Genomic DNA, 26,513 nt, shown 5'->3' on the forward strand with positions numbered 1-26,513 from the left:
GGTTGGAAAATATCTCTGAAATCATCAGGTCCAATCATTAACTCAGCACTGCCAAATCCACCACTGGACCCCATCCCCAAGTGCCACAGCTGCACATGCATTCAATACCTCCAAGATGTCGACTCCACCACTGCTCTGGGCAGCCTTTTCCAATGCTTGAAAACCCTTCAGAGAAAGATTTCTTTCTCATATCCAACCAAAACCGCCCCTGGCACAACTCGAGGCCATTTCCTCTTGTCCTGTCAGTTGTCTCTCGGGAGGAGAGACTGACACGCACTCACTGTCAGCCTGTCCAGGTCCCTCTGCAGAGCCTTCCCACCCTCCAGCAGATCAACACTCCCACCCATATTCCTACCTAAATACATACACAAGAGGGGAGAAACAGATGGAGAACATGAGCTTCTTCTACCAACTGTTAGGGCAAGACTTACCCTCGTTTGCTTATTTACCAGCTCCACAGTAACTAAGTTTAGCTGCAGCACGTCAGTGAGTTTATTTATCTGGGAATTGAGCACGTACATTCTTTCAGCTCCTCTGACACTGGGGGGGCTGAGGCACACATAATAACCAGTCAGATGGACAATTATACACATCCCATAACTTACATGCTGCTGCTTCCTTTGGTTTCTGTCCTGTCAACTTCCCTTCCCACACCACCATCACCTCCAGATCTTTTTGTGGGGCTGAGGGCCTGCAGGTTCCACAGCTGGAGCATGTGAACAGCCACCTACCCAGCAACAGCTCTGATCCACACACAATTATCTCGGAATGCCTCCTTCCAAAGAGCTGCATTTATTAATTCTCTTAATGACAGACATTTTTCCAGCTAGTGTTTCATCTAATACACAGTCATAGCTTAGGTTAACCACAGTTACCACCTAGAATGTACTTCTATGAATACCAAAGGGGATTTTACAGCTTTTGTCTGATTTGAAAGCAGAAAACTAAGCTCAATTGAGTATAAATTACCTGCCAATTCACAGAATTACAACACACAAAAGACAATATATTATCTGCCTAAAATATTATTTATCAGAAGCCACACAGGGATGATCAGAGAGTGGGGCTGCCTGATAAGTAGCAGGTCTATAATTCTGTGCCTCAAGAAGCCTGCAGACAGGTCCTTAGTGACAGGTCTGGACTGAGATTTCTTTACTGGTAAAAGATTACTAAAGCCATGTTCTGTAATATGGTTCAGGCCATGAAATCTTCCAGCTGGTTCAGGCCATGGAATCTTTCACTGAGTTTCACCAGCTTCCACAGAAGAAGTGTCAGTGCCACTGAAAACACTTTCATTCTATTTGCAGGTTGCATAGAACTGTATTTTAATTAATTTGACTGGATACTGCAGTCACTCCCAATGTTTATACTCAATTATTCTCTACAGCACATCCTTCTGCCTGATTTTCACACCACAGGCTAGCTTATATCTCACCATTCAGCCAAGGCTAAGAGATATTTTGGAGTCTGAGCACCCAACACAGAATTCTTCCTGGGATATGTCTGGGCAAGCACTGAGCAGACTTGGCACCTCCCAGTGCTTTTTCCTCAGCCTGTCCTTCCATATGGCTGGGACACTGAGACACACAAACCAGTCAGACTCCCAAGCTTGCATTCACTGGGATCTGACTCAAAGACATGCACAATTTTTTCATCTATTTGAAGTTATTTGCCAGCACTGATCATCTTAAAGGTAAGGACTGCCTTCTAGCTCAAAAACAACTCTCCTTATGAGTCACAGAACCAGGTACTTTTTAAACTAAAAGAAAAGCAATATATAAAGTGGAAAGCAAGAAAAGCTGTTGGAAAACTGAACTTTTTGAATTTTCTTCTCTTTTTTGTGTCAAGTCTCTTAATAACATTGTGACAGGACATTAAATGCCAGTTTCGAGGTAGACATGCTTAGGGTTTTTTTCCTCCCAATGAGTACATTCTTGCAGGCTGTGCTTGTTTCCAAGCTTGATATAATGACTTTGAGAGGCAGCAAACTCTGCTCAGAGCCTTCTGGTCCATTGGAAGTTCCTTTCCCCTTTTAGAGCATCCTGCTCTTCACTAGAGATGAGACTCTCTGCAATGTCCCAATGCACCCAAGTCTCTTGGTGTCATTAAGGTTCCCACAGCCAAAAAGGTAAGCAAAAAAACCCCCATCATTTAACAGGCTGTTTTCTTGTTAACTAAAGAATTAAAGTGGCCTTGGTTTCAAGAGCTGCTAAAGTTCTTTGCTTTTTCTCCTTCCAGCAGCTTTGCTTTGCTTTGAAGAAACTGCTTGCACATCCCTAGGATAAATTAAACGAAATCAGCTCACAGAAATCATTTGACTGTCAGTAAACTTGGCTCCATGGGATCTTATAGGTTAAAAGAAAACCCAATAAAAAACAACAAAAGAAAAAAAAAAAAAAGAAAAGCCCCAAACTCTCTTCTGAAGGAGGGAAAAGACATTTTTGAGGATGTATAAACTAAAATCAATGTATTCTTCAAAGGCAAAGAGAAATCAGTTTATGAAGTCTGACATGCAGTCTGTGAGTGAGGGAGATGGTAGGATCAATAGTATTCCTTCACTCATCAATGATGAAAACTTGTACTGAGTAGTCAACTTTATGCACCTGAATATGACAAGAAGGGCCATGCATTAAAAGAGGCCAGACAGCAAATTACAGGGCAAAACAAGACTCATCCTACACTGCTCTGAACCAAAGGAAAATGTTGGTGACTCAGTTTGCAACTCTGAATTTCAGCAACACTCCTCAGCCTAGAGATAAATTTCAGGGCAGTCAGCTTGCACAAAAACTAAATTACTGCAAGAATACTCTTAGAGAAGCTCACAGACATTTCCACCTTGTTTGGGGCTTTTCTCACCAAACACAGAGGGACTCTGGTGCACTTGGACATTTCCTACCTGGCTGTAGCTATCACCAGCAAACCTGCCAGTCCCTGTATCCACTATCTGTTTGTCAACTTTTGAAGCTCCTTGTGGTTTTCCTCCTGGGTCTCAGAGCTATTTTTTCCTTCTGCTGGGCAACTGAGCAGATGAACTGGATGCCAGACCCATCTCATGAATTTCTGGTAGCCCCCAAACCCAGTCCTTTCCCCATTACCAAAGCAGCAGGGAGGTTCACACACTTTGAGGACTGCTTCCTATGTTTTTGTGATTACATGGGGTTTAGCACAGTCCATTTAGACTAAATCTTTTTGGAATTTCTCCTAATGCTTCCATGAAGATAGTAATAACATACTCATAATATTTAGCTTAGTTGGAGTACTTTGAGGATAGTAGTACTTTGAGCTTTCAGAAATTATTTTTCTCAGTTTATTCCAGATATACAGAGATTCTGAAATTTGGAGTTCCTTGTTAGAAGATTCAAGAAGCGATAAATATTCAAGACTTTCAAAACAATTCCACAAGACGAAAGTGTAAGAGGATGTGATGCTCCCAAATCACTCCAGCTCTGTAACAAGACTGTTCACACAAGTACAATAATCAATCCATTCACAGAATCACACAAAAGAACCTGGAAGAGACTCACCAGAGGAGCCCGGCCAATGCTGCGCAGGTAATAGAGGAGACCTTTGGCATGGTAAATCGTTGGATGCAGCTGGGAACTGGGTGTCAGCCACTGCCTGTTGAGATCATCCCCACTCAGTGAACAACGAAGGCTGAAATCAGGAAGCAGCACATCACAAACTGGCAGAACAAGAGCTGATTCCAAAGCATTTCCAATCCTGGCAAGCCGTGGCACAAGGACAGGGAATGTCAATAGAACACAGATATAATGGTTTTGAACATTGGGCTGGAATGAACCAATAATCCATATTATATTTTCCAGGTTCTTATATTAATTTTACAATTTCCTTTCCTTCTAAGGCTCACATAATTGCTGTCCTGCAAATAACTGCAGTTTTACACCTACCTAAGAAGGCACAAATCAAAAGGCCATTTAGAAAGAAGTCTTCTGAATCATTCTCAATTCTGTGCTATGAAATTCACGCTGCTTGCATAGAGCACAGTCTTCTGAAAACCCCCAGAGCAAACAAGCACATCCAACTTCTACTCATTCTAATTGAAGACAGGCACACAAATCTCATTGACCAGTCTGAAACATGAATGCATTTTAATGAGATGAGCTGGGGGTCTCATTTAAGCTTCTCTACTCACAAGAAATGTCTCTATCGAAAGCCCATCAAGGAGATCATGATGCCTGCTAGAGCATCATGTAGAACAATTACCCAGCTTCTCTGCAAAGGCTGGATAAAAAGCTAAATAAGAATCCCAGATTTGCACTGAGGAAACATTTCCCTTAGCTAGTTACAACATATTCTGTTACTGACTCAATGATCAGTGGAAGGTTGTACAGGATACTTGACCATGTGGAGCAGTACAGCCCTACAATTCTGAAAAATTCAACTAATCACCCTTGCTAGTGACAGTGTAGATCAGAGCCTTACACTCTTCAAAGGATTTGCTGTAATTTGGTTGATAATTTTCAAACCACAGTGTGGTGATAAAACTCAGGAATCCACTCTCCAGCATATGAGATATTGTGGTAGTTCCTTATCATCTCCAAACTACCCACTAGAATGCTTCCGGTGGCACTGCAAAATTGGGGTGCTTCTTGTTAAAAAAAAAGCTAAAATATCCTAAATGCTGGATGAATTTCTAGCTATGGAGTTGCATCCAGCCTTGCTGCACCAACCTCTTAGAACAAATTAAAATAGAAATGTACTAATAGAGATGGGTTCTGCTGTTGTATTGATAGAGGTTAGGATATGCTGCATGTGGCATCTTGGGCATTGCCAATGCCTTGCAAAATGCTTGGGAAAAAAAGGGTCATAAAGCAGGAATGTTTTGTTTTGTTTCTTTTTAAATTAGGTGGGAATAATGGAGAACTGGTTAAAAATGGAAGACAAAGAAATAATGAGTCACTAAGAATGCTTTATATATCTTTAATGTAGAAAAACAAGGTCTTTAATGACATCTTGGGGTTTCTGGCAACACCACAAGATGTATTCCAAATTTACTCTAGTTTAAGTTATCTGTATTCCCTTATTCCCTCATAATCCATTCTTCCCCTGTTACTCACTCAGCAAATCAGAAAACACTAGCAATAGCTAACACTTGGGAAGTCAGCAAATGCTGCTGGGAGGCTTCTACCAAAAATTCTTCATGAAAACATGACAGTTTCTGTTGTGTTTTTTAAGGGCTCTTTGGATAAAGTTACCTTTAGGCTCACCTCTCCTGATCTTCAGGACAACAGCTGCTCAGCTGAGATTAGCAGCTGCATTTCTGCCAAGGATTTGTGTGCCTACACAGCTTCCCTTCGATTGGTACAATGCCACAGAGAGTTCACTGAATTGCATAAAGAAACTCACCTTTCTCCAATGTGACCAGCAAAAAACTAAAACCCAAATACTTCCTTGACATAAGGTTTTGATGTTTTCCTCCATCACGGTTATACCAGGGAGCAAAATTAATTGAGAATAACAACACGATTTTCATTCTGAAGGGAAGAATGATAGTTGGACTTGTACTCCCATATTTTAGTTTAATATCAAGGGAAAAACACCGGAAGGGAGTCTTGTTATGCCTGCTCAAACCATTCACACTTCCCTCTGCTCAAATGCCTTGGTACCCACTGGATGAGTCCAGCATAAAGGGAGAAAAAAGCAGAGGAATAGAAACTGCTAAAAGGATTCAGTAAATACAGAAATTAATATTAAGCCACTGCCAAATTCAATTTTTATTTTTTAGACTAAACTAAAAGCTTCTGAAAATGTTGATCATTCCTTCAGCAACTATAAAGAAATTCCATGATATGTCACATAAGAAAAACTCCTAATCAAGTCCATAATACAATCTACCAATTCTGTTGCTCTGACACAAAATGTGACTTTTTTCAGAGGTGACTATGACAAGACAATCCCCAGCTCTGCAGTTCACAGGTGCTGCTGTGCTTAGTATTAGTTTAAGAAGTGTAATCCAACTCTAAAATAATAATTTGCAAGTTCTTATCAACTGTTTGGAAAGAAGGTATCATCTTTACATAAAGCCAAGAGCTAGGAGACAAATTTCAGCTTTGTCCCTTCAAAGATTAACATTTCTGCTCATTTAAAGCTTTAAATATTAGCCCTCAGCTTGGCTGTATCCACAGCTCTTAAGGACATGCAGAACTCAAATTTAATTACAAGAGGCTGAATTTTCCCACCCTGCTCTGTCCTTCCTTCATTCTGCTAAAATCTGTTTACTTTTGAACATGCCAATTCCCTGCCAGTCCTGTTTCTCCTTATCCCTTCATTCCTTCTCTTTTTCCTAATAGTGATGACATACACAGATAATGGTTTTGCCCATTACACTCTGCAGCCAAGGGTGAAGGTAAAATATTAAGCTGATTTCAAATGCTGATGGCAAATAAAGGGTCTGGAGAGCTGAGACTGGCTTTGAATGTTTGGCAGGATTTAATGAAATTCACTACTCAAATCAAAGGCCTTTCTTAAAACACAGCTCCAAGCTATTGTATTTCCTTTAAATGCTTTACATGTCTTTTCTCTTTTGCAGCATTAAGAAGACTACATGCCACCTCGGATGGGACTAGTGGCAGCTTACAAAACAATTGCCAGAAAAAGCTCCAATAAGAAACACCACTTCAGCAGCTCAATACAAAGTGCCTGAAATTCTGCTAATTGTTATGTATCTTCAACCCAAGTGTATTACCCAGAGATATCTCAAATAATTAAACTGTGATTCTCTTGTTCAAAAGCATGATCTGTTTGTTATAGTCCTCCCTCCTCGTCTGCTTTTATATAGTCAAGACATTTTGGCTTTGAGGGCAAAGCAACCTCAGAAATTGCACAAAACTCAGCACAAGCCATGTGTATGGATGGAGAGATCCTACCTGGTCCTAACATGAGCCTTGATAAGGTCAATGGAACATTTCAGCTGACTGCAATAAGCCTGTGTCCCACACAGATAGAAAAGTGGCAGGGGATGAGAAACACTGGAAAAACAAAACTGAACAGGGTTGCATAGTAAAGAGATTTGGGATAAGAATAATACACAAGATATTAGACAAGAAAGAATGAAATGGAGAGAGAGAGAGAAAAGTCACTTTTTAAAGAAAATATGTTGCTGTGCTTCGAAGATAAAATACTTCCCAGTCTCCTGTCCATAACAGATAAAAGGAAAGACAGGAGCCATCATATTGAATAAATGATGTCAGGACTGATAAAACAGCACCTGGGGCACAGGCAAATATAAAATCTAAAGGGATGCATCATGTTTGATATGTAGAGAGAAGCATCACCATTCACTGTGCATCTTAAAAGCAGACAGCAGCACCAGTGTAGGATGAGAGTATCTTACAAAAGGCAGCAGGCACAAGTAAACACCAAGATGCCATTGAGCAGCATGAGGCAGCTTCAACCAGACACAGCATGCTGGACTTTATAAATAACAGCAGCCTAGGATGAAAACTGAAATATTTTTATTAGGATGTTATGGTCCTGCCATTCAGAAAACTCAGATCAACATGGAGGAAAAAAAATAAGATGGAGGGAAAATAATTTATTTCTCTTCATTTTAAATCTTTCCAAGATCAAGACTGGTGATGGGAGGAAGGAGTAGCAGCAGTAAAGCCCTCCTTTATATTGTAATGGAGGGTGTCAGAAATATAACCATTATTTTCTGGCTTGGACTCTGGCTTTGTTCAAGCCCATGGGCTGAAATCATAATGGCTACATTGCATCCCGGTATGGCCCTGTGATGCCTATGATTATTCCAGAAATGGAGCATCACCAGAACAATGTAAATTTTGGAGGCTTTACAATGAAACGGTTGTCATCAGCATTACTGCAGTTAACAATTTATTTCCCATCTTTCTCTTTCCTTCTGATTGCAACATGAATGCTAAAATGTGTACAATAGAACCAGGCTCAAGAGCAGTTTACTTTCCCAACATAACCAAAACAGCTGGGAGTCCAGGAGCTATAATCCCTATTCCTTATCTCTTTTCTTCAAGTGTGTATTTCATTCTTAAGTCCTAATCATACTCTCATCCTTACTTATGCATAACCTACTGCAATGCTGATTGTCCTCAAACCTCATTTGTACCACACCTGGTTTTTAAAAAACCAAACTCGTTTTTATCAGGATTAAAGACCACAGTTAGCATTGGAGCACCAATTTAGGCTGGCCCTGTTTAACTGGCCAGATGACAAAAAACAAGGCCAGGAAGTCAGGTTCTCCTAAGAGGTCCCCATAAAGCACCAAACAATGGTGTTTTTGCAATGGCACTGTGAAATGCTGCCTACTTATTTTATCACCAAGCCTTTAAGAGGAAATTTTTTATTACTCTCTTCTCTTTTCTCTGTATTTTTTTTTTTTTTTTTTTTTACACACACACAATGCCAGACTCACATCCTGAGTGACACTTTGTGCTACCTGGGTGCCAACCAATTTAAGGGTGCCAATGAAACGACCTGTCTCGTTTCAGCCAGCAGCTGCTGCACCACCAGTTTTGACTGATAAATCCATGATGCACAATTCTTCCTCTTGGACAAACACTATCCTGAGGCATCACTCTGCCAGTTTTTTCCTACCTCCCTAGAGCTGAACACTGATACTAATTAGGGTAATGAACCTTCAGCGTTTTACTCGCTGCGTCTGACTGATTTTGTCACAATGGACAATTCCTTGCTTCCCAAGATAAATGATGCAATCTGTGCTCTTCCTGTTCTGTGCATTTACTGTATCTCTATCCTTGCTCAGCTGCCTCTGATAGAAGGGCTCCTTTTCTCTCTGTGGACACATTTCATTAAGCCACCCGTGGTCACAAATCACTCAGAGATGCAGAACGAGATCTTCCTCACCCCAGCTAATGGTGTTAATGTCATAATCAAATAAGACAAGGAGTTCACCTGATCTGCTGGAAAGGTGAGCAAACAGCATTGTCAGGGATGAGCCAACCTCCCTCCCAGTTCCACACCAAAGGATGCCCAGCTCATTTCTATTTCTTCTATTTATAATAGCAGTAATCATTAAATAATTATTAGATAATTCATTCACCAGCAGTAGCCCACACTTTGCACTGTCATCTATGAGAAAAGTTCAAGTAATAAAAGTTTTGTGCTATTTTATGAAGGAACAAATAAAAAAACAGCATTCTCATCCAGGACATGGAGTCATCTCAAGAGTCTCTTCTGAGGATTTTCAAATACTTTGTTCAATAAAAAAGCCTTAGAACAGCGTTCTTAGACACTGGCATTGAGTGGAAATTTCACTTTTCAGCTCTTATAAGTATTGACTTTTTGCAGAAAATGTTGACTTTTCCTCACCAATCCAGCACCGATTCCCCAGAAAACTCTGAATTTTCTGTCAAAACTCCAAATTTTACTATCCAAAACATCAGAACTGGTTAAGGATATGACTCAGAAAACATGAATTCGAGTTTTTTTAGGCATCTGCTCCTCTCTTTCAGAGCATCTCCTTGAGGGGGGCACATTTTCCCTAAATGCAACACCAGGACTCTGTGACAACAACTCAGTGAGAAGCAGAATCATGATGCAACATGGGAGTTGTAGTTTGTCTGGAGGAGCCTGTACAAGAGCAGCCAAACAACTCCCAAATGGCACAGTGATGACAGTTCCAAATGGAAGATCCGTTTTTAAGTGGGAAGATTTGTCTCCAGTTTTGATTTTCCATTATTCATAGAAAAGCTTAAGTTTTCCATGGGGTGAAAAAAAAAAAAAAAAAAGGGCAAAAAACTCCTGAAAAATATTTTCCCAAACAGCCCCACTTATATCCTCCTACAAGCAATGTCAGCAAATCCTAATTTTGCAGGCAGGGATATTGAGAAGTGAAGCCACTCATGCAGCAAAGCAGTAAATCAATGAAAAACTAGGAATAGAAGCTGACAGCTGATGAAAGCATATCACATTAACTAAAACTTTGCTTTTAAATTTATGTCCTTTATCCTGTTTGTAATTCCTGTATCCTTTCCTATTTTAAATGTGGCTTGTATGCATAGAGCTGAAGAGGATTCTTAACTGACTTAAGCTAATTGCACACATATGGGTTGCATCGAATTAACTGAGTTGATTTAAAAATCTGTTAGTTAAATCAGTGCAATCTCTGCATATAAACGAGCACTAAGAATTGCAATTTGCAGATGATTGTTCTAAAACTTAAACAAAAACAAACAATGCAGAAGGGCAAAGTGTGGCATCATAGAATTAAGTGGTAATCACAAGCAAGGTATGTGGAGGCGCAGAAAAAAAAAATTATGAAAAACAATGTATCCCAGTGACTTCAGACCTCCAATAGTTTTTTCTACAATTCATCCTTAGCCAAGTAATCCAGGAGGTGGAACCCTGGCACCTGCAAAGCTTTGTATGGGAATCAGGCTTTTTTCAGCCAGCTGACACCTCACAGCAAAGCAGGACAATGACCTGTCAGCTTGCAAGGAAGAAAGAAAAAAGGAAAAAAGAGAAAGAAGCCAAGAAGACCTCAGAGAGATGAAGGTGAGCAAGCCTGAAGCCACTTCTCACCAGCTGAGGTGCAGTATGTCCCATTCTCCATCACCTCAGCCACCTTCAATAAAAACAAGCAGCAGGGATAAATCTCTGCAAGTCACACCTGCATGACAATGAGGTGGTGGTGCTGCAAAATATGATGCTTTTGAGCACATATATTTTTGGCCCCGTAGGAGGCTGAAAAGTTGTTTTGCCAAATTTGTTCTGTTGATTTCTGAAGAGAGGTTAATAATAAACTTTACCAAAAAAAGTGTTTAAAACATGGCTGATCTAGATTAGGCAGTGTTGGTTGTCCCCTGTAATGATAAGTAGCTCACATATTAATCCTTCAGTATTAAATCCCATTGGTCAAAAAAGATGCTGTTTCTCTTCTCTAAGAAAGATCTGGCACAGGATGGGTTTACTGTGTCACCAAGTCACTCATGTCAGTGTAGGAGCTCAAAAAGGGTCCTCAAAGCACAAGAATCTGCTGTGATTTATGGTGGAATTTGCCACAGGCTGACATAATTCCTCCATTAGTAAATTATAGTTGTGGAAAAGCAGAATTAACTGAAATGTGCTGATTTGTAGCTTACAAAATAACACAAACCCGAGTACAAATCTTGCTAACTCTTTCCTTTGCAAGGCAGTGGGATCAGGAAGATAACACTGGATTGTGTTTGTTGCTCATCCTAGAAAGGCCCTCCCCTCTTTCCCACTTCCACTCCACCTTTTTTTCCCAGTTGTTTTAAACTCTATATGATTATGAAGACATTACAGCTATATCTTCAACAAATTCCCACTGTAGGGAGCTACAGCATTTTGGGACTTGACCTCTTGGGACAGACTACTTGCACAGCAAATATCATCTCTCTGCAATATAGTAATATTTCCTCACATGTTACTCAGCAATGATACATATGAAGCCAGTCTTTTTATATTTCTGCTTTGTGACATGAGTTTTCTAACTCTGCCTGTGAATTCCATTGAGGAGCCAGGAGTTCCTATAAAACACTGTTTGCTTTCTTTGCAATAAATGTTCCCCTCTGTGCAGATGAACAATATTTATGGATCAGACTCATTTGCAATCCAGCTTCTATTTCAGAAAAGGCAGGCAGGAAATAGATGATCTTTAAGGTCCCTTCCAACCCAAGCCATTCTATGAAAACAGAAAAAAAACCCAAAACAACCAACATATATCACACCAACAGAAAAAAAAATCAACCTCCCTAAAAACCTAATGAAAACATCTCCTTGTATATTTTTTGTTATACATTCCACCTGCCTTTGAAAGGATGTGGTTATTTTCCATTTTACCAGGCATATATCATTGAATTCTTTCTTTTCCAGCACATTGTATCTTCCTTGTTGATGTTTTACTCCTACATAATACTTCTCTGCAGTGTTGGGAACTCTTGGCTAACACTGTGCCTGATTCCCTCACATATTCCTGGAGACCATTAAAGCTTTGAGGGACTTGAGCTGTGAGTTAAAAATACTATCCCTACCATAACTGGAGACTGCTTCTTGCAGTAGCTAGAAAGGGATGCATAGCAAGTGTTTTAATAAGTCATTGCAGATACTGGAAAAAAAAAAAAAAAAAAAAAAATAAAATCCCCAAATACCACTTACTCTTTTGTGGAGCTTCCTGCTCAAAAAAGTGTGCACCACCTGCCCTACTACATCCCTTCTGTAAATGTCTTGGGTAAAGAGTAACAGAGGAAAGACTGAGCACCTCCAGTGGCCAGGCAAAGGAATGTGTTTTAGGAATGCCAGACTAGTGATGAATTTGGATTGTCCCTGTATGAAATCTGGCAACTACCACAAGAGCCACACATCCAGCCTGTAGACAACAAAGTGTTACCAATGAAACATCCATTCACCAGAGCAGGCACACGAGCAATAATTATTGAATAATGATAATGGTGAGGGGACTGGAATCCATCTGCATCTGGAATTCATTCTACATCTGGAATTCTCTGCAAAACAAATTCAGCCCTCTGCTAGCATCAATCCAATCCTTCAGTGCATCCTCAGCCATCAGGCAACAGCCACTGCAGCCGTGCTGGAAGGGCATTTGGGGCACTGATCCGCAGTGAGCAGAGCAGTCACAGGGAAGAAAATCAGTTCAGGGTTCTGCGTGTAGATGCACTAAACTCTCTTTTATTTGTTTACTTTCCCCCACACACATGCACTGTGAGCCTCCAAACCTCAGCTGAATCCTAATTCTGATACTAAAAAAACCACAACAAATTGCACTTACATAACTGCTCATCCAAGCATAGTGTCTCTGGGCACTTCAAAACAGTAAAGTTAAACGAAGCATTCAATACACTTATTAAAATAAAGTATCCACTAGAGAAACCTGATGGGCTTGCAGAGCACTGCAAAACAGTCAGGAAAAAAAAAAATTAATGTACACATATAACAAGCAACAGCAGATAGAATTCCTGTCAGAGAAAAAAAAGAAAAACACCAAATTCTCCAGAAAGCTTCAAAAACCCTAGCAAGACTTGTACAAAGTTTTAAGAGAGCTCATTTAAGTGCTAAGTAAAGCTGGCACTGAGAACTCAGGATGCACAGAAAGATTTAAAATTCCTAAGGGGTGCTATCACAATCTCGGGGGAGCTGACAGACTTGCAATGGGTACCTTACTGAACACATTAACAGTCCCAGTCTTGCTGAAAGTTTCTAGTAAAGAAAAACTAGGGCACTAGATAGGAACAAATGCATGGAAGTGGTTCATATAGACTCATGTGAGAAAAAAATCTAAGCTGCTTTTGCATAGCAATTGACAAATTTTAATTGGGGACTAGAACGATCAAAAAATTCCCTCTTGAAACAGATTTGTAAAGTGAAGTTACTCAAATACTGAAATAAATGACCTGATTTTTCAAAATATGGAGCTATTCATCATAGCCTATTGAAGTTCAATAGAGTTGCAAGCACATAGCATCTTCCAAAGTCAGGAAATTCTTAACTAGCCTCCTGAAAAAAAATTAGATTGGGTCAATTAATTTATGGTCCTTAGCATTCATTTTTAACTCTCTCCTAAATAGGAAGCTTGAAGCATCAGAAGATATCAGCAGAATTTTCCAGAATGGAGGATACAGTGCTTTATCCAAACATTTGGGGCTTTTTTCCCTTAGGTCTTCCCTGCCAACCTTTCTACACAATTGTTTTTAATGCAACATAATAGAAGATTCATCTTTTAAAGGGGTACAAATTGTGCATATGTGAATATATGGGGATGGATGGATAATCTGGAAGACACCCATGAAGAAAACAGATTATCAGCTTCCCATTTTGGTAGCAAAATGTTTAAAAATCTTTCAGATAAGTGGTGCTGCCCTTTTTCACTGAGTTAAGAATATCAGATCCTGATCAAAAATTGAAATATTTCATTGGAAAGCAGATGACAAAGTAAGAGGCTGACAGAGCCCCTTATTTAGACAACGAGAAAAAGAAAAGAGAAGAAAGCTGTAATGCAACCTCTATATCACTTATTTTAAGACACAGAGAAGGGTAATCTACAGCTACAGCTCTCCTAGTTAGAAGGCCCATGGAAAAAAATTGACACAGTGTCACCAAAAGCAATTTATATCTCCTGGCTGGTCCAACTCAGCACACTCAAATAGCAACCAAAGAATAGGCCCACGTTGTTTATCTTTATAGAAATCAACAATCAATGGCAGCAGTTTTTCTCTGTGTGTATAAGAAAACTCATTTTAGCCTTCTCACAGAGAAAACAATATTTTACATAACTATGTAGAAGAGCTGAACACATTGTAACTGTTAATACACATTTAGGCTCGACAGGTGGATGACAGCACTGATGTACTGCATTTACAGAGCAGCACATTTGCCCCTAAGGAGAAACAATGCTAAGATCCAACTTGGAACCAAGAGGTTTTCAAAATTCTCTGCCAAAAAAGACAATATTCTGTCACTGCTAGATAACTTCAAGATATTGTTTTCCATGCAGATGCGACTATAGTGTCTCTCTCAGTAGAATCACATTAAAAAAGCAGAGGAATAAAATTTTCTCAATTTCAAGATGGAGTTGAAAGAGAAACAAGTGTGGTGCTTGCTTAAAATAACAACAATGGGCTAACAAAGTCTCTAGAATAATTCTGATTATACCCGATAGTGTTTTTCCTTTTTTAATTTCTTCAGCATTCCTTGTTCTTTGAGCTAATTCTACCACTCAGACCCAAGAGAGAATAAAGACTCAGCTGCATAACATTTAGTCAATACAGATAAGCTCACAGAAATATCCTCTGCAAAAATCAATGTGCAAATTCAAGCAGGCCATGCTGATCAGGTGGAATAAAGGTTGTACAAGGTTGCCAATTATTCTGGCTTCTCTTGTATTTCTGGAATATTTATAAGCAATGGAAATCACTTGCTGCCTACAAGAAAGGATCTACCTAAAACTTTGACCACTGTTCTACCCTTCTTGACCAGCTTCATTCCAACAACATTGTGTAATTAATAATGCCATATAGTAGATAGGAACAAATGCATGGAAGTGATTCATATATACTCATATGAGCAAAAAAATTTAAGCTGCTTTTGCATAGCAATTGACAATTTTTAATACTTTTAATAGCTGTAATTTTTATTAAGCTACAACAATGTGTATAACCAGAGAAAAATATAAATAGTTTTCCAAAAAGTTGATTTTTCGGAGAAGTTGGCAAGTTTGATCATAAAATTTGCTAGTTAAAAAAAGGGGGGAAAGTACACCAAACCAGTCATATTTTTTGCCATTTTTGAATGGCCAAAATAAAGATCTACCCTCTTTAAAAAAAATAAGCACCCCTACCCTCCCTCAGAGTGCAGTGAATGTACTTTCAGTGTGAAATCTCCATTTCAATAGGACCATCTCTTTTCAGGCTAACACTGGGACATTTCAAACAATTATATAATCATTAAATTAAGCCCAAAAAGCTTCTTTAAGGTATTACTGCCATCATTGTATAGATGGCTAAAGTAACTACAAAACAGTTTAATGACTTGACTGAGATTGCACAGTAAACATTTGAGAAAAATGGAAAAATGATGATTCAAAGAGTGCAAAACATTCATAGGTTTTTTTAAGCTGTTCACAGCCTGAAAAGCAATTACTTAGTGGTCCTCAAAGGATGCCATGAAGGATGCTTATCTCTATTCCTGAACACTGAAAATTACCAGTGACAGACAGCAAAAAGGGATTGCAACCAGGAAAGTAATAATAAAAAGAAAAAAATAAAAATTTGGTCTATAGAGCTCATTTCTCTCCAGCTCACAAGGCAAATTTGTTGGCCTGAAAAGCATGCTTACTGAATTGCAGCTTTGAATGTATTTCTCATGGTGTGACTCCACAGCTGCAAAATCCCAGCTGCAATTAGGGAACTGTAGGGCTGGATCTTCCATCACTCCTACACGCGCTCCTCTCCAGCGGTGGCGGTGGCAGGCTGCAGCTGGCCTGCCATCAGCCCCAGCTGCTGTCGAGCAGCAAGGCAGTAACTGCAATTGGGTGTAAACAGCAGTAAAACATTAATTTCACAGGTGTGGAAATGGGCTGAAAGTGCTTAGTGTGGTTTCAGTCCAGCACTTCAGTCAGGTGAATACGACTTCCCTGGGAGAAGTCACAGAACGGGGTTTTACACCATCATGTGGGGAGAGGGGATGAGGTGAGTGCTAAGTCCTCAAGCAGCCAAAAACATAATCACTGAATTTCAAAGTAAAATCACTTTTGAGACAAAAAAAAAAAAAAAAAAAACCCTCATGATTCCAGTTGTGAGCCATTCTCCAAAGATTAAAGGTTAGGATGGTGCCCTTTTCTCACATTTGTCTGAGAGGATTCTCGTGTCTTCTGCAGCATGATTGCTCTTAAGAAAAAATATTGCATCAAATGGTTCACAGATGCTAGGGGTGAATTAAGAGCATGATAGTTTACATCCAAACCCACAAATGTGTTCCTTCCTCAATATTCATGACCCTAAATGATCCATTTTGGTGAATCCTTCTGCATTCAGCCTCTAAAGGGTGCAAGTAAAGCTCTCATTCAGCTGGTATAAATCTAAGATAATTGCACACTAGAAGGCACTGACAAAATTAAAATGACTTAGTGCTTTACATCCACTTGAACAGTCATTTATTGCTTAGTTTTGTTTGACCTGTGGCATGTGGTTATCCCATCTTTTCCTTCCTGGATCCTCCAATATAGGGATCCAGGAAGGATCCCCTTTATTCTTTCTCTTCTCTTTCTTTTAGAGAAGAATAAGGTGTGGAGACTCAAAATAGATCTCATGGGCAGCAACACACTGACACAGCACACATCTCTCCACTGCATGTTCTCATTTTAAGCCAATGCTGCTCAGGAATTTCACATTTCATTCTTATGTAGAGAAAACCATCTCTTCACCTCTCAAAGAGTTAAGCAAGCCTTGAAAGAAAAGAAAAAACAAACCAACAGTACCCAAAATGTTGAAAGCTGTCACATCAAAGACAAGACAAAAAATATTCTACCAACCATCCTCTGCAAACACACCTCCTCTCTTTCAGTTTGTTCCAAGTGTAAAGCTCCAGAAGAAGAGGAGCTGCTCTACTATAATCTGTTGTCTAAGTAACATAAAGACATTAACTAGGCCAGGAGATCTTTTGTAGATAAAGATGAGGGTAGTTGAGGAGCTGCCAGTTCCCTTCCTGCCTCTTATAGGTATGTCCCTTTACCTACCTAATGGGCAAAGCATCAAGGAAAAGTTCCCCTTGGAAAGGGTTTTCCTGTTCTGACACAGTGCTGGCACACACGGCACAAGAGGCATTGCCTACTGCTCCAACAGTTGGGAAGGAATGCCAGCCCCATCACTGGGAGCAGACTGTTTATCACTGGCACCAGAAAGCTGCTGGAATGGGAGGACTTGGGCCCAGCACTGCCAAAAGGGGATGTTTGGCCTGGCAGTGGGAAGAAAAAGGGATGCCACAGGGCTGTCCTAACTTATGCTACTGGCACTACTCCTTGGGTAGAGCTCACTGTCTTGAATTGGCAGAAAGACCTCAGAGTTCCGTCCTTCTGTCCCCAAATGATTCTTCAATCTGTCACAAAGAACAATTAATGGACATTGAAAGGAAATAGGTGATTTTTTTTTTTCCCTGTGCTATGGAGATTCTCCAATATACAGTTTAAATTTCCCCTTTGGAAGAGAAAAGGTAGAAGCAGGACTTAACCTAATTTAAAGATCTCTGCTGTTGGCCTACAAAAGGAACAGGATCATGCAGCAGTCAGAGACTGATTTACTGTCACCATTTATTCCAAGATCCCTGTTTACTCTAATAAATCCTTATGCTCTTGCCTTACTCCAGAGGACAAATAATCACCAGGTCTTCCTCATCTAACAGGGTCAGGAAGATAAATGCCCAAAGCCACTCAGCCTTGCAGACAGCGACAGCTTTGGGCTTTCATGGTGTTCCTTCACAGCTACTTCTGCTCTTGCTGTGGGGTCCTCCAGGGATGATTTGTCACAGCCCATAGCAAGTTGCCTAACAGTTCCTCACATAATTCAGTGACAGGTTACATCATTGTTTCTCCTGGAGTGCCTCAGGGGGTCTCCTCCTTCTTGCTTTTCCTTTTGCCAGCTTCCACTCACATCTACCATCTCAGCAGGGATGTTATTTGAAGCAATGACAAAGTTTTGGAACAGGTTCCAAGGTAAATTAGTTTGCATCAGTTACAAGTTCTGCTATAAACTATACTTGCATCCCACAAAAAATCTCCGGGATGGAAAACTTTTAAAAACAGTGGAGGCTCAAAGACCCCAGTGTTTTATTATTGACCTAATTTCTCCCTTAAGAAGCTAATCTTGCTGCAGCAGTAGTCTGGGAGATACCACTTGAATAAAATAATGATAGGAATAAACTCAGAAAAATCCCTTTTCTTACAGGCTATTATATCCTCCTGAAGCAGGGGAAGTGTCAAGAATAAAGCCTAGGACAAATGGCTGGATACATTTTTTAAGTTTCATATGTGTAAAGTAACTCAAGAGCCTTGAAGGAAAGAATCACTTCCTTGGGTATTCTGATTCAGTGAGCTAAGTTGAAAATCATTCCAAAACATGTTTCCCATCATTACAAAGGGATATTTGAGTCAACTATGTTCTCTAAGTATTATTTACATCCACTTCTCAAGATTTCATCAAATGCAAAGTGACTATGCTGATTGAATGGACACAGCTCCTTAATTGCATTCAGAAAAGAGAGCTGCTTGAATTTTATTTATTCACTTACTGATTTATTATTATTATTTAGCTGTCTGCTTCCAACTGCAAATAAGTCTTTGCTGCTCCATTAACCTGATCACATATCTGTGTTTCAAACTCAGTCCAGAATGTCCACACAGGAAATATCTCTGCAACACTTGGGGAGGCCATGTCCTGCATTTTATGGCCAAATCGTGGGTTACATTCTTAATGAACACCTGTCCAGGTTTCCTACACAGTAAATAGATATTCTCCAAGAGATTGTGTGTGCACATCTAACATCCTAGCAAGAGTTACAATGGCAAGGGAGCATCAGCACATATCTTCCTTTTGCTGTTCCCAGAATAAAGGTTTCCTTGCCATCACAATCCTAACACACAGTGTTTGCTACTTGTTACATTCCATCTGCCAGCAGATGTTTAAGCCAGATGTTTCAATGACAGTTTCTGATTGGTTCACAAAGCAGACAGTTTGTTCTTAAGACAGAGGGATTTAAAAGCAAAACAAAATAGGAGAAATTTACACAGCACAATTGGGTTACATTTCCAGTTACCAGCAGAGCAATTGTTAATTTATTGTGAATTTCCAGTGGGGTGTAGGAAAACAAGATCCAGTCATAAGGTACCTATGTTGACCAGTTTGCCCTTCAAGCTAAAGGCTGTAGAAATGCTTCACACAATGTTACTCAGAAGACCATCTAGACAGCTATTTACCATTTCCTGAAACAAGAAAATTAATCAGACCACTTTTCTCCTATTTTGTATGACTGGCCAGCAGAATATGCATTTTCAGAACACTCACAGGCTCGTATACCAATGCCAAAGATATCCCTGTTAGAATTCAGGGCATTATGCTACACATGAAAATAAGCTCTTTAGAACAAGGTAATAACAATTCTTATTCCTTCTGCTCCTGGGCATGAGATTACCTCAGCAAACTTAGAAAAATTTTCCTTACCATTCCATCATAATTAGAATGGCCTGCTCAGAATTCAGTATTGACACTTGGTGTCCCTTATTTAATCTCATGATGACTACAAATGTCAGGCTTTGTCCTCTTGGACCAGGTTGCCATGTGATGCCTGTCAATTCTTTACTATGCTTTTTTACCCTTCTTTCATTTGCTACTACACTGCATGGTGAAGAAGAAAAGATGTTTTCTTTCTGTTGCCTATAAACATCTTCTTTGCACTTCAAAGTAGCAGGGGGGAAATAATTGCAAATGGTGAAAAACATTGCTCAAAACAAATAAAAAGAGGAAAAAAGTGAACCCTTCCCTTTAGTGAATTGATGCATCAAGATATATATTTTAACATGACCTTTCTATACCCAGATGCACTGCAGATATGTCACAGATAATTTTGAATAAATAAGGTGGTCTTCCTTCCAAATGTACCACTAGCAAGTCTGATACAATATTTTTTTAAAAATCCAGAAATTATATACAATATTCATTTCTGTTCCCTACTAGACACATATTTTTTTTACCTCCAAGTAGGAAAGCTTATAAAAGTAACTTCTTTCCCAAATCTCTACTGGAAGCAAAAGGAATATTACATTACAATCAGCTCCACACAAACAAATGTTTTATTCGTAACACACAACAAAAAAAAAAAAAAAAAAAAAAAAAAAAAAAAAACAAACAAACAACAACAACAAAAAAAAAATATATATATACCAGTTAATTTTTTCTAAATAAAGACCACAATGTGGCTTTTAAATGATTTAAAATTCTTTTCTTAACCTGCTGAGGTATTTTTTAATTATTTGGGATGAGTGACACCAAATGCAGACACAGAGAGGTCATGGAATCCTGAGGCCCTTCCATAGATACTACAGATAAATGGATTATTATTAACACCGTTTTTAAAACAAGTGATCAAAGACAATTTCATTTCACTTAGCCAAAAGAATTTCAAGGAAGAGAAACAGAGAAATCTGCTGCCATTTTCAAGTTTAATGGCTGCTCTTCTCTTGTAAATTCTTTTCCACTACCACCTGTTTCATACTTGTCATTAATAACATAATTACTAACTGTTAGAGAATTTACAAGCACCACGTATTATTTCTTGGAGATTAAGGGGAAATGCCATAGAAATTAAAGCTACGGTTTGGAAGATACAAGCCCAGAAATCTTTTTCCTGGGATTTGAGCTTGTTCCAGATCTGAGGAAAGTTTAGGCTACACTAAAGATTCTGAATGCTATTAATTGGACCATATAACACTCTCTCTTATTTAATATAAAACAGTCTACATAAGTAATGGGGGAAATATTGTAATAGCACAGGCCAACAGGGAGCAAAGCTACTTAATGAATCGAAAAAGAAGAATTATTTTACAAATGAAGAACTACTAGGCCAGGGTTTCCCCAGATTGAGGTATATTGTCAGAGCAGCAGAGGGAGGCCAGAAAGGGAAAAAAGGCATAATACCCATCAGAACAGGGTAAACTGAGAATAGCTGACATAAAGCACACAACTTTTCAACAAGTACTGCAGCTCCTAAAACACACAGTACCCTAAATAACTCCTGGAATCTTGGATACCAAATCTAGGTAATAATTAGTCTGCCTGAGAACAGCTGGAGAAACCTTCCTACATGCTGTGTGAAAGCTGCCCTCTCTGAACTACAGTATTTCGTGATCCTAGAATGGTTTGGGTTGGAAGGGACCTTCAAGGTCATCTTGCTCCATCCCCCTGCCATGAGAAGAGATATATTCCACTGGACCAGGTTGCTCCAAGCCCCATCCAACCTGGCCTTGAACATTTCCAGGGATGGGGCATCCTCAGTTTCTCTAAACAGTGTGTTCCAGCACCTCCTCAACCTCAAAATATAGAATTTTTTCCTAACATCTAATCTAAATTTACTTTCTTTTAGTCTGTAGCCATTCCTTTTTGTCCTGTCAGTCCAGGCCTTGTAAATAGTCTCTTGTTGGCTTCCTTCAAGTACTGAAAGGCCACAATTAGGTCATCCCAAAGCCTTTCCTTTCCCATTTCTCTTAACCTTTCCTCATAGAAGAGGTGTTCCAGCCCTCTAAACATCTTGGTGGGCTCCACTGGGCTTTCTCCAGCAGGCTGATGTTCTTCCTGGGCTGGGGAGCCCAGAGCTGGAGGCAGCTCTGCAGGTGGGGTTTCACCTGAGTGGAGCAGAGGGGCAGAATTCCCTCACTTTTCCTGCTGCCCATGCTCCTCTGGATGCAGCCCAGGATGTGTTTGGCTTTCTGGGCTGCCAGAGCACATAGCTGGTTCATGTCCAGCCTCTCAGCCACCAGCAATTTTTATTATTAAACCTCATTGATTTCCCATGGGCCACTGCTCAAGCTTGCCCTGGTCAATGTCCTTCTTTGAACCCATCTGACAAAAATGAACTATTTTCAAAGAGTCTCTCCACTACCAGGAAACAACAGTAAACATTGCTCTGAGCAGTCCCCACCAGTAATGATAAGCAATGACCATGGAGCTTCCAAGGTCCTTGGTCCACATCATGCTAAAGAGGAACTTTAAAAAATCTTAGTGGATTATCAACACAAAAATAAATAAAAATGAAAAGTGGGAGACTGGGAGACAAAAGCCAGAAGGAGAACTGCATGGGGAGAGAGACATTTGTAGAGAAGGAAAGGGCAAAAGTGTAAGACAAAGAGAGGCAGATTCTGAACCGAAAAGAAATTAGGATGTAACTCCCTGTGGGAGTAAAGCAAGGGAAAAAACACCATATGCTGGGATAACAAGGAAAAGCAAGCAAAATATTTACATTTCTTTTCACATAACTGAAAAGGTATAAATCATAAGAAAAACCAGCTTGGTACTCTGGGGGTTTCTCAGTATTGTTTTGTTTACACACAGAGACCCAGGACTTTGCTTAGAGCATCTTCCATTAGCTCTACAGAGCAGAATTACAAATGAGAAACCAGATCATTCTTTGGAAATGATGCTAATATCAGTCTCCTATGGTTAATAAGCTTCTGCGCTGTGGAGGTCTTGGCTGAAAGTTCATGCTGCAAAGCCAAATAGCACTGGGCAAACATCAGATTGGAATCCTGGAAAAAATGCCAAATTCTTGCACAAAAAACCCAGAAAGATGAGAAAAACAACACTCATAATTTGACAATGTTGCTTTTCCTTCCCTGTTTCCTGCAAATACTGGAAAGAATCTAATTTTCAGTACACTCCTTGTTACCAAAAATCCTAACACAATTTACAGATAATAATTATAAACCAGACAATGAAACATGAAGAAACTGAAGACAACAGCTGTTCTCCAATTCAGAGCTAAGAATACATTATCAGTACCAAAAAGCAATTACAGCCTACAGGACCTTTAAACCAGAAAAAAAAAGTGAAAATCAAAGTCAAAGGCTGAGTTTCACTATCCAGCCAGAGATGCCAGTCCATCATTTGTGGCTGTAAGCTATTGACAGGTTGCTCAATCAGGTTACAAGATACTGACATCACTTGTCTGTTACTAAAATGCAGCTAAAACATTCAAATATAATAAAGAGACACCTCTACATCATGTTGGAAGGTAAGCAAGAAACAGTTACCAGCCAAAATTAGTGCTCCAAGGGAGGGAACAGCACAAGTGTTTGACACATCATCAAGGATTACTGCCCTATTTAACAAGATTCCTCTGATGACAGGTAATGACAAAAGTGATGGCTCATAGCCTGGGCTATAGATTTTGCAGACCAAAGCAGAAGATGTCACATAGCCTTGCTCCCCCTCTGAAGGCAGTGCACAGGGCTCACACTCTCAAGGGCTGTGTGAGTTTAGAGAGAATTCAACATCCAGAATAATACCTGAAAAGATATCTTCTTGGCATGGCTGCCTTGGATTTTATTTAATTGTTGTGGGAGTTTTTTTGACCTATTTTGTGTTAAGAATGCACACTGAAAGCAGCACACACTACAGCATTCTACCAGTGCTCACTGCAGTGAGCTAAAGGATCATGGAGAGATGCATGGAGGGTACAGAGATGCTTTTCTTCACTCTATTGTTTCTTATGACTTCTTACATCAAATGAAACTAGAATTTAGGATTTCTCACTGCTTTGCTTGTTCATATTTTCTCCCAGCTTTATTTTTCTTTTTCAGCCTTACCCTTAGGATTTCCTACCCCTGGCTATGCCATTCCAAGCACTTCTTTTCTCTGTACTCAGCCAGGTCTGCCTCACTGTGACTTCAGCCATAGGAGTTAGCAAAATTGGCTGCTTTGATTAGAAATGTGTGAGTGGAAGGCAGATAATAGCCTGGTTCTTTACACCTGATCTCCCAGTGAGGGGTCATTGATAGGGGTCAACAGCTGAAATAAGTGTCTCATCACATGAAGAGTTTGTGAAGGAAAATCTGCACTGTCAAATGAAGTGGAGCACAGCAGCACTGGGAGCTGGAGGGGCCTGACTTATCTATATATTTGGGTTGGTTTGTGTTTCGAAAATTTTATTCTAGGAAGGAGCTTCCAGGAAGTGTAGAACCTGAAGTCCTGCACTGAACTGCAGAACAGATGCACCCAAGGGACTGGCAGCTCCATCCTCCCAGAGATGGATTTGCCAAAGGGGCAAGAGAAGCTGTAGCCACCCACCCTTCTCCAAGGCTATGCTCTCTTTGCTGCAATCAGGCTGCAGAAATAATCTGGAAGCAAGGGGATTTCCTTAAGCCAGTTCCCTGATGGGCTCTGATTAAATTATCTCCAGACTAATTAATTTGTTGATTGACACTTGTAACATGAAGACCATCCCAGATAATTTGACACTGGCCACTGGAATCATCAAGTTAAAGCCTGTACTTTAAATGTGACTGTTATGAATGAAATGTCACATAGTGACATTTGATATTTTGCACCAATTACTACTGTGCATGTGGGCACATAAGCACCATTCAAGCAGAGTCAGAGTCAGGCTTCTAGGAGCTCAGGGATCAAAAGAGACAGACTGCTTGTCTTGTCTAGGTTTATAGACTACATAGCTATTGAGAGTCCATTAATCATGTAGAGGGAAAAACAGCCATTATGGCTAATGAAAAAGAGAGATGGACTCGAGGAGGTTGAGATGGACAGGTGCCTGTTGTGCCACACATCCTTTGATCCTCCTGGACAGGCACTGGAGCATGTGTCAATCTGAAATGAATTTAAAAAAAAATAAAGAGCTACTGTAGGGTTAAATGTGACACAGAGAGAAGAAGTCTGAGATCACATTACACACTTTCCAACACTGGGAGACAGAGCTGTGAAAGCTTGCCCCATTACTCTTTAACTTGAACAGTCAAAACAAGTAGGAAGTGTCCTACAGACAACATTCCTGTGTCAGGTGTGTTGAGAGTCAAAGCCCTGTTCTTTCCCTCAATTCCTTCCCTTACATTTATAACAGCACTTGTATCACTTTGCCTGTGTTTCCCATGTCTCATACATGTAGAAAATTACAGATCAGGACTTCATTCCACTGCATTTCAGACTCAAACTACCAAACAGAAGTGAAAGGAAGAAAGAGAGGAAATCTGAGAAAAGAGGGAAAGGCCGGGGATGTGTCAGGGGACAGAACCATGCTTCCAGTCCAAAACATGGTGCTAAACAGGCTTTCTTTAGAGAGAGCTTAAATGTTTAGAACTAAACTTGGTGGCTTTTTGAAACCTTTTGTCTTCATGATTTTTGAGACAACTGTTAAAACTGAGGTTTATTCTTGACAAAGATGTAAAACTGGGGTACTTTGGAAGTTTCAACAGAAAAAGACTAAAATTCTCAACTCAAGACTCAGAGGCTATTATGCCCATGAGAACATGCACTTCCAGCTTTCTTATTTTCTCTTTTGAGCACACCATTGACCCTACCTACAGCTTCCCCCAGCTGTTTGTGTAGCTGCCTCAGGTTTTGGAGAGTGTGTTGAGAGGAAGCCAGCATGATGGATAACAGGAGTCCTTTGACATACCATGTCATTTATCACATAACAGCCTCAATCCTGCTAAGGTGGCCTTCTCCATATGTCACTGTCAGCTTCTGTGCCACCTCAATGCATCAAAAAGAAAAGTTTGAATATGAAGCACTGTAATTCGTAAGTCACAGCTCATTGCAGATTTCCAGACATGAAGAACCATTCTGTCTATCTGCCAGCTTGTTTGTTTAATTTTCACTGTCTCACATATGTGAGAAATTAAGTCTGCAGTGTGGAAGAAAACCAGAAAAAGTCAGAGGTCTAGCAGAGAGAAGGAAGATAAAAATCTCTAATTCCATCAGGAATCCAATTTGACATTTTGAAGTGGAAAAAGAAAAGGCAGCCTATGACCAATAGGTATTAGGGAATTAGTAAGAGTTCTTCCTTTTTCCCACTCAAGGAAAGAGGTTCTGTAATGGGCTGAGAGGTTCTCTAATGGGCTGATGTGAATGTAGCAAGCTTAAAGCAATGCAGATAAGCTCCTGAACTCAGCTGCCTAATGGACACCTATGTCATACTTTCTGCCACTTGAAGGGTACAAAATGCACTGAAGGCTTTCAGGAAAGCCTCTTGAGATTATCCAGCAGATCCTGCTTTGGGCTACCTCAATTAATCAGAACTCACCCACCAGTGCAAGATTTCAGCAAGTCAGTTCCCAGGGGACACCTGAGAACACCAACAAGAGGAGGCTGGAGCCACTGCTCCTCTCTGTCCCACTGACACAAACCCAGGAGTCTCTGCAGTGTCACGAGCTTTAGCACAGATGGCAAAGGAAGCATGAGCCACCCACACTTTTCCATGAGCCTGAGGGGATGTAACCTGGCTCAGGTTAATTAAGTGTAATATTGAGTTTG

General features: G+C 40.0%; 1 protein-coding gene across 1 annotated transcript in view; it reads right to left on the bottom strand.

Annotated features, from left to right (window-relative positions):
* AGBL1 (AGBL carboxypeptidase 1) overlaps positions 1-26,513 on the bottom strand; it is a 248,241-nt gene that overhangs the window by 124,500 nt on the left and 97,228 nt on the right. The window contains exon 19 of the mRNA XM_053988729.1: positions 3,525-3,654. Within this exon, the coding sequence (XP_053844704.1) occupies positions 3,525-3,654 (130 nt within the window). The remainder of the gene's footprint in view (positions 1-3,524; positions 3,655-26,513) is intronic.

This window comes from Vidua macroura, chromosome 12 (genome assembly GCF_024509145.1).
Source record: "Vidua macroura isolate BioBank_ID:100142 chromosome 12, ASM2450914v1, whole genome shotgun sequence".
NCBI classification, from domain to species: domain Eukaryota; kingdom Metazoa; phylum Chordata; class Aves; order Passeriformes; family Viduidae; genus Vidua; species Vidua macroura.